We start from the raw sequence: 9,159 nt of genomic DNA, 5'->3' as shown, positions 1-9,159 counted from the left end.
GTCATTGCCACTATTGTGGGGATTTTTTGCTTGTTTGTTTTTAGTGGACTCTCTTTAGTGGACTATGTAAGTCGCAGTATATCAACCACCAATTACTAATTAATTTATGTGCATTAGATGCTGTTGCGCCACCTGACGTCTGAGAACAACCCCCATCGGAGCCCCCCCCCCCAAAAAAAAACCCCTGTCTTTGACGCACGTACAATACAAGTTGGAAGGAACGTGAAAGGAACTTGAACTTTGAATAAAGCATACCTCATGCTGTTGTCAAAATCTCAACATTTCAATCTCAAAATCTCATTATAATCTCATAAAATAATCTCATAAGAAGTTAGTGTCACGGCAACAGTGTCGCGGTGCTTCTAGACATGCCGTTGGGGAATCGGCATCACACCAGCTGTAAGTGCACGTCTTTCAACACGTAATATGGGCTGTCATGGGTGAGCGGTTAGGGCGTCAGACTTGCATCCCAGAGGTTGCCGGTTCGACTCCCGACCCGCCAGGTTGGTGGGGGGAGTAATCAACCAGTGCTCTCCCCCATCCTCCTCCATGACTGAGGTACCCTGAGCATGGTACCGTCCCACCGCACTGCTCCCCATTGGGCGCCACTGAGGGCTGCCCCCTTGCACGGGTGAGGCATAAATGCAATTTCGTTGTGTGGAGTGTACAGTGTTCACTTGTGTGCTGTGGAGTGCTGTGTCACAATGACAATGGGAGTTCGAGTTTCCCAATGGGCTTTCACTTCCTTTCACTTTCACAATGGTGAAGGCAGCAAGGTTGCATGTTACTGCCTTCTCATTTTGGACACAGCATGAATGTTTTCAGGTTATAATGCCATGCCATATATACTTACGTCTTATTTTATTTTCCACATTTATTTGGATTAAATTATTTAAACAAATATTATTACCGTACATCATTATGAAATGCTTTGCCTCTATCATTACATATTGGGATTGAACGATTGGCGGTATGTCTAGTCTTGTTTAGTTTTTTTTGTGTGTTCTGCACAGTACTCGATTGTATGATGGCCCCACTACCCAGACTAATGTACTGTACTGTGCTCGTCAATACACTAACATTGACATAACTGTATGCCTTATGGTTATATATATGTACACATACATTGCTTTTCCTTTGCATTGAATTGCTGTTTGGTGCCATTTAAAGCATGTGTACTCTACAGACCGGGACTAACATCAATAATGCCCTTTTATACTGAATCACTCCACTGTGCTCTCTCTCTCTCTCGCTCTCTCTCTCTCGCTCTCTCTCTCTCTCTCTCTCTCTCTCTCTCTCCCGCTCTCTCTCTCTCTCTCTTTCTCTCTTTTTCTCTCTCTCTCTCTCTCTCTCTCTCTCTCTCTCTCTCTCTCTCTCTCTCTCTCTCTCTCTCTCTCTGTGAATGACCTCACTGTTATTCACTGTTCTCTTTCTGTCTTTCTGCCATGCTCTCTTTTCCCTTTCTCTTTCTCTTTCTCTTTCTCTTTCTATTTCTCGTTCTCTTTCTCTCTCTCTCTCTGTCTCTCTCTCTCTCTCTCTCTCTCTCTCTCTCTCTCTCTTGCTCTCTCTTTCTCTCTTTTTCTCTCCCTCTCTCTCTCTCTCTCTCTCTCTCTCTCTCTCTCTCTCTCCTTTTCTCTTTGTGTTCTCTCCAATGGACGCTGTGTGTCAATGAGCCAATGGGCATTAGCGTTATCATCCCTCTACTGCTCTACTCTCTCTATGGGATGTGTCCTCTATTCATCGCCTTTCATTTCCGCTCAGCCTTCCTGCTGTGCTGCTGCTGTGCCCTTTGCGTGTGTAGTGCACTGACTAACAACGCTGACAACAGTACTGACATCCGCACTGGCTGTTTATCCTCTGTCACTTGGGTCTGGATCTGGACACGTTGTTTAAAGGAGGATTCCTGCCAATTCTTCCAACAGGCAGTTTTGTATTTCTCACGCAACCCTTTATTTGTCAGTACCCCAACGACGTGCCATTTTTCTGTTCAGTGATCCATTCTGTGATCCTGGCCATTCTAATGGGGACATGGGCTTGTTGACATGCTTTTTAAAGATATGCCTTCACATACTCCTAATAAATATCATCCCAAAAGTTATTCAACATTAGCAGAGACATTTCAACACAGAAATGACTTTTGGGACGATGTTTGTGGGATTATGTCAACTTCACACTTTTAAAAAATGTAAACAAACCATGACCCAATTAGCTTGCGCAGCATCTCAGAACAAAACCACGCCACGTTGTCGGGTCTTTGGGCTGACAAGAGGGTAGTGTGAGCAATACAACTGCATGCTGAAATGGGTAGGAATTCTACTTTAAAGGCATATTGTAATACAAGTGTAAAACTATGTACACTATTTATTAAAAGTTATGTGATTTGTCCAGATGTACAGTATGTGTCCAGACTGTTGTGACACACTAGCCTACTAGTGCTCTTCTCTGCTCTACTAACGACATTACTGCTTTACTTTCACTGGCAAATGATCCCCACTGTTGTTTGCTCTGTCTAATACCCAAATAAGTTTGTTCATACCATAGACAGTATACATTATAGATGCCAAAGTTCCATTCTACTCGATTCAACTCTTTTGCTTCACTACAAAATAGATTGTTCTGTGTCCATATTGTATACAGTCTATGGTTAATACAGTGAAAGTGACAGGACTCTATATTAACTTTTTCATCACCAGCCACAACGGCTAGTAGATGTGTCAATCTTACTAGCCAAACACACACTCGCTAATGGCTAAAGTGGCTAGCTAGTTGGTCTTTCCTACCAGCCAAACTGAAATTTCACCAGCATTTGAGTGGTTGGCTGGTGTTGATTTAGAGCCCTGGATGGTGATATTTTTCCCCTGTCCTGGAGGACGTGTTATCGTCACTGTCTGCCCTTACTGCTCGATGCCCCTGCTTTGTTTGCTACTTGCTGTAATAATTTGCGGTAACACTTTATTTTAGGGACACATCTATAAGCCCTAATACATACAATGTTAATGCCTGCATAAGTAACTTGTATGGCCTGTACTAAGCAAACACTAAGGCCTACTAGCTCCTTACTAATGTTAAATTGGTAATAAATCCCTTATTGTTTATGAACAAGACATTTGCGAATACATGCCTAATAAATGTTTGCTTTTGCTTTGTACATGCCTTACAAGTTACCTATACAGGAACATTGTATGTATTAGTGCTAATAAATGTATCCCTAAAATAAAGTGTTACCTAATTTACTACTGCATGCTTGTGAGTTTGCTACTGCATGTGTGCCTGCACAAAACTAACTTGACTCCTGCTAACACAAACTTGTTCTGCATGTGAGCTTGCTACTGCACGTCTGCCTGTACAGAACAACTAACCTCTAACACTAAACAACGATCCTCACGGTATGCTTGTTCTGGTCTTTTCTCTGTGATGTGAATGCTTCCCTTCAATATTTTCTCCTTTCGTTGGACTGACCAACCCCAAACGACCACCATCTTTCCTCCTGCCCTCGTCTTTTTTTTTTCTATTTTGTCTTGGCCTTTCCGATTTCATTTTGTTTCCTCCTCATCTCCTCTACTCCCGTCTATATTTCTTCCTATATTCTGCACTCCTCATCTCCTCTACTCCTGTATATTTCTTTCTACCTATTCCACCTCGACTCCTCTCCTCTTCCCCCTCCGGCCTGCCTGCTACCTCCAAAAATTTCCCCAAAACCCCCCCAGTTCGAAGCCCCCAGCCCTCCTCCGCCCCCCTCCACCCCCATCTCCTCCAAGTTCCTGTCCACCAGCCCTGGCGGCGTTGGCGGTGGCGGTGGCGTTGGCGGTGGCAGCGGTGGTGGTGGTGACAACAACCCGTCCCCATTGTCCTCAATGTCCCAGTTCCAGTCGTCCTCCTCCTACTCCTCCTACTCCTCCTCCTCCTCCTTGTCCTCCTCTCCGAAGGACGTGCCCCTCGTCAACCCTTTCCTGTCATTGCAGGACGTGCCCACCAAGCTGGTGGCCAAGGCGGTACCCTTGCCCATGACGGTGCGCGGCCACTGGTTCCTGAGCCCGCGCACCGAGTACACGGTGGCCGTGCAGACGGCCGCCAAGCAGAGCGACGGGGACTACGCCGTGTCCGACTGGAGCGAGATCATCGAGTTCTGCACGGCAGGTGAGTAGGGAGTATGCAGTATACACAGACACTCACACTCACACACACACATCGACACTACGCCGTGTCCGACTGGAGTGAGATCATCGAGTTCTGCACGGCAGGTGAGTAGGGAGTATGCAGTATACACACACACACACTCACACACACAGAGACACTACGCCGTGTCCGACTGGAGTGAGACCATCGAGTTCTGCACGGCAGGTGAATAGGGAGTATGCAGCATACACAGACACTCACACACACACACACACACACACACTCAAACACACACATCGACACTACGCCGTGTCCGACTAAAGCGAGATCATCGAGACATCACACATAGACACACACACACACACACACACACACACACACACACACACACACACACACACACACACACACACACACACACACACACACACACACACACACACACACACACACACATTGACAGCAATGACTGTGTTCAATTGCAGTGAGATCATTGAGTTGTTTATTGCAGGTGAATAGGGGTGGGGTAGGGGTAGGTAGGGGTGGTTGAGACACACATACAACACACACACACACACACACACACACACACACACACACACACACACACACACACACACACACACACACACACACACACACACGTCATAAATCACACAGAAACGAGCATGCATTTAATTTGCACACGCATCAGCCTTATGGCCTGCCTGTGAGCGTTTTGAGTGTGCATTATGGCCCACCACTGGCATCGGGCCAGGTGGCTACTAGCTTGGTCCTCACAGCATCACGGTTGCCAGATGTGACTCATGATGTCCAGCCCAATAAATGTTAAAAAAATGCCTGAAGTCACTAAATCCCGTACAATTCGAACTAAACTGTGTTCATTTCTCTGGCAATACATCTTCGTACAGAGAAACCCGGAGAGTATACTTTTTTGTACTCCAGTCCAGATGGTCATCCTAATAAGCCCAATATGGCAGGAAACCAGCCCGGTCTGGCAACCCTGGCAGCGGCTGGAGGCAAACACTAGTCCCACTCCTCCATCATTCGGGGTCTTGCATGATGGATATTCCACAGCACAGTAATCGCCGCGAAACACACAAACAAACAGGCCCATGAATCATCACTTGGACGACGTCCCCTCTTTCGCGTGACGTTTATTTTCAAAATCCCCCATAAGCTCTGGCCGATTGAGACTGAGAGAGAGAGAGAGAGAGAGAGAGAAGAGAGAGAGAGAGAGAGAGAAAGTCACGCATTAGGATTGTGGCATGGCGAGATTATGTACAGTATGTGTAGAATGGGCTTCAGTTGAGATCAAGGTTGCCAGATTGGGTGGTTTCCCTGCCCAATTGAGCAGTTAAAGATGATCATCTGTGGGGTTAAGTTAAGAAAAAGAAAACATATTTGGCGGGTTTGTCTGATTTTTGACCATAGAAATCTGATTGTTTGGTTTATGGCAGTAGAGCAGGATTTAGTGCTTCGAAATGTTCAGTATTTATTGGGCTGGAATATCACCAGACACATCTGGCAACCATGGTTGAGCTAGATGAGAGAGTGAAACTGCATGAATGCAAGCTGCTATCACCATCCACAACCCCGCACGTCAGTAATGTCCTTATCCCAGAGACTATTTGCGGAAGAAATCCCATAAATATTTCATCCCACTAAACGAGGCTGAGTGTTGCGTTGCATTTATAAATGTCCTCCCTTTGTCAAAAGAGACAAATCTGGGGTGCATTTCCCAAAAGAGAAGTTGTTAGAAGGGGAAAATGCATCGAAAACAACAAAGTAGCTAATATAGTGAGCGACTTTGGTTTCGGGAAATGCACCCCATGATTGAAAATTATGTAAAAAATATGCATTAGGTTTGTTGTTGTTTCTTTCTTCCTCCTAGATTACTCATCGGTGCATCTTACACAACTGTTGGAGAAGGCCGAAGCCATCGCCGGGAGGATGCTGAGATTTTCCGTGTTTTACCGCAACCAGCACAAAGAGTACTTCGACCACGTACGGTAAGCAAAGTCACGTCATGTTTTATTTATGTATTCCTTATGAACCATCTCTTCCTTATTAGACTCAGGCTGTGTCTCAAATGATGCACTTTTGTCAGTGCACTGACAGTCAGTGCACAGTGCGCACAGTGCACTGAGGTCTTTAGTGCATAGTGTCGTGGAAAAATTTGAGCACTATGCACTGTGCCCTCGCTGGAAGTGACAGCTGAGCATGGCATTAGCTCGCCAAAATATGAGTTGGCTACTGTTTACAATGCACAGCGTCTGGTGCTTGTATTTCCATGTCCTTCACCCCAAAGGACAACAATCACACATACAATACTTTGGTTGACATGAAAAGGTTGGTGTCCCATCAATATTACTTACAGAATTAGGAGACTGTTGACCAAACTCTTCTACTGAACTGAATGCCACATTTCCTCTGTGTCATTGTCAACATGGCCGCCGTTTAGTGCGTGCAGTGTCCATCATTCAAGCACTGCATTTTTCCGCCATTGTTAGGGGATCATCCTGGCACTTTCAGTGCACTGGCTCAACTGAAATTTTCAGCGTGAGCGCCCTAGGCACTGAAAAACAGTGCCCGAAGTGCACAAGTGCGTGATTTGAGACGCAGACTCAGTCTTGTACATTCGTTGAGAGTAACGAGTTGTAACCTCATTTTTGCTCACATAAAACCCAGACAACCCATTAATTAATATGTTGGCTGTTGCCACCCTTGAAATGTGTGCGTTGATATTTAAAAAAATGAAAGCAGTGCATTTTGAGAGTATCCTATATTGCTTTTCATACTGTCAGTAGTTTCTAATTGCAAAATCAATAAGCCATTCGAGAGTGAGAACGAAACCTGTTTTTTAGAGGAGCTACGATTTGTGGCCCAAAGCCCTTCTCAACCGTCTCTGACTATACACTTCCCAGCTCAACCCCAGTCACTCCCTGTTGAGATTCCCACCGTGGCACACCCCACTGTATCGATGCATCGATGTATCGGCCACCGATTTCATTGAATCGCATCGTATCGTAGGGCATTCGTCAGTATCAAAAATATTCGTGAATCGCTGGCCCCTGTCCAATGCTCTAGCTCCATGACATAGTAGTAGTGGAAAAGTAATTGGAAAAAAATTAAATTGAATCATATCGTGGGGAATTCTTAAAGGGGTATGCCACCATTTTGGGGCTTAATACAGTTAAAATCGTTGGCCAGGGTTTATAAAGGTGGTAAAGTGTCTTATTTTTCATGTAAGCCGTTGTCTTGCTTTAAGACCAGTTAAAAGAGGGAGCATGTCACTAAGCTAGTGAAAGTCAATGGATCCGTGTAGCAACAATGCTACACGGATCCATTGACTTTCACTAGCTTAGCGACATATTCCCTCTTTTAACTTGTCTTAAAGCAAGACAAAGCTTAACATGAAAAATAAGACACTTTACCACCTTAATAAACCCCAGCCAACGATTTTAACTGTATTAAGCCCCAAAATAGTGGCATACCCCTTTAAGTATCGAACATAATCAAATCCCTGTTTTAAGAAATCGATACGGTATCGTATGGTCATGGAGGCTGTGATTTACACCCCTGTTGAGTTTCCCACTGTGCCGCACCCCACTGGCACCCCACTGGAGGAAGTGAGCTCTGAAGTGTCAGGAGTTTCAGAAGTGTTAATTGAGAGCGATACTGACAGAGAAGCGAAGCTAGCATTAAAAATACATCATCTTGGTTGGGCTGGTGGGTTTCATCGACAAAGGTTTCAGGGGGTTGGTGCCAGAAAAGAAGACATGGAGGGAGAGAGAGCAAAAAAAGAAAGAAAGAAAGGAAAAGGATACTATCATCGTCTTGGGGATGGTTGGTTGGGTTTCATCGACAAAGGTTTCAGGGGGTGGATGTCAGAAAAGAAGATGGAGAAAAAAAGGGAGAGAGGGAGGGAGAGGGCGCAAGAAAAAGAAAGAAAGCAAGAAAGAAAGACAGATGATACCATCATCGTCTTGGGAACGAATGACTGGTTGGTGGGTTTTATCGACAAAGGTTTCAGGGGTGGGTGCCAAAAGGAAGCGAGAAGAAGATAAGAGAAGAGAAGAAAGACATCAAAGAAAGAAAGAGACAGAATGTATATCTTGGGGATATTTGATTGGTTGCTGGGTGTTATCGATAAAGGTTTCAGGTGTGGGTGCCAAAAGAAAGAGAAGAGAAGAGAAGAAAAGAAAAGAAGACATCAAAGAAAGAAAGAGATAGAATGTACATCTTGGGTATATTTGATTGGTTGCTGGGTGTTATCGATAATGGTTTCAGTGGTGGGTTGTTGGTACCAGAAAAGAATAAAGGTGGTGGTTGGGGGGGGGGGGGGGAGAAAGAAAGAAAGAAAGAGAAAAAGAGAATGTAATGTAATGCAGTGAATAATTCACTGTAAGCTGTTCCCATGCTCTCTCGTCTCGTCAGCAGCTGCTGCACAGTAGAATCAGAGAGAGTAGAGAGAGAGAGGTTCCATTGGCCCATTGTTTCCGGGTTCTATTATTGCAAGGGGGAGGGGGGGTGGAATCCCCCTTTAGGCAGACCTAGGCAGACCTAAGGACTGTTCTATTCAATGCTAGGAGCATTATGACACGCCCCTTTAGGCAAACCAGAACCTGGTCAAGTTAGGTGCCCATAGCAACCTATTACATTGGCATATCTCTATATACTTAAAGAATCTCTGGCATAAGTCTCCCATGGTAGATACTGTATCTCTTATTCACAAGCTCATGGCATGCATACATACTCTATATAATGGGAGGAACGTGGTGGGAAAGCCGCAGAGTGTGTGTGTGTGTGTGTCTGTGTGTGTGTGTGTGTGTGTCTGTGTGTGTGTGTGTGTGTGTGTTTGTGAGAGAGAGAGAGAGAGAGAGAGAGAGAAAGAAAGGAAGAGGGTTTTTTTTCTTCAATTGGTCTTTGAAGCAGCTGACTACTTCACTTCTGACACCTCCTGTAGTACGCTTGAACAGTGCAACACCCACTGAGCACCAAGCTTACTGTGTAGAGCAGGTAGTTTCTAGTCCTGCGGTT

General features: G+C 45.0%; 1 protein-coding gene across 1 annotated transcript in view; it reads left to right on the top strand.

Moving 5' to 3' along the window:
• Nucleotides 1–3,707: 3,707 nt before the first annotated feature.
• LOC134442599 (phytanoyl-CoA hydroxylase-interacting protein-like) overlaps nt 3,708–9,159 on the top strand; it is a gene marked incomplete at its 5' end in the record, with an annotated part of 30,356 nt that continues 24,904 nt past the window's right edge. The window contains 3 exons of the mRNA XM_063192661.1: nt 3,708–3,800; nt 3,927–4,137; nt 6,011–6,128. Coding sequence (XP_063048731.1) covers nt 3,708–3,800; nt 3,927–4,137; nt 6,011–6,128 — 422 coding nt within the window. The remainder of the gene's footprint in view (nt 3,801–3,926; nt 4,138–6,010; nt 6,129–9,159) is intronic.

Source organism: Engraulis encrasicolus, unplaced genomic scaffold (genome assembly GCF_034702125.1).
Source record: "Engraulis encrasicolus isolate BLACKSEA-1 unplaced genomic scaffold, IST_EnEncr_1.0 scaffold_181_np1212, whole genome shotgun sequence".
NCBI lineage: Eukaryota > Metazoa > Chordata > Actinopteri > Clupeiformes > Engraulidae > Engraulis > Engraulis encrasicolus.
Note: the sequence above shows the minus strand (reverse complement) of the source record. Positions and strands in the feature narration are given on the sequence as shown.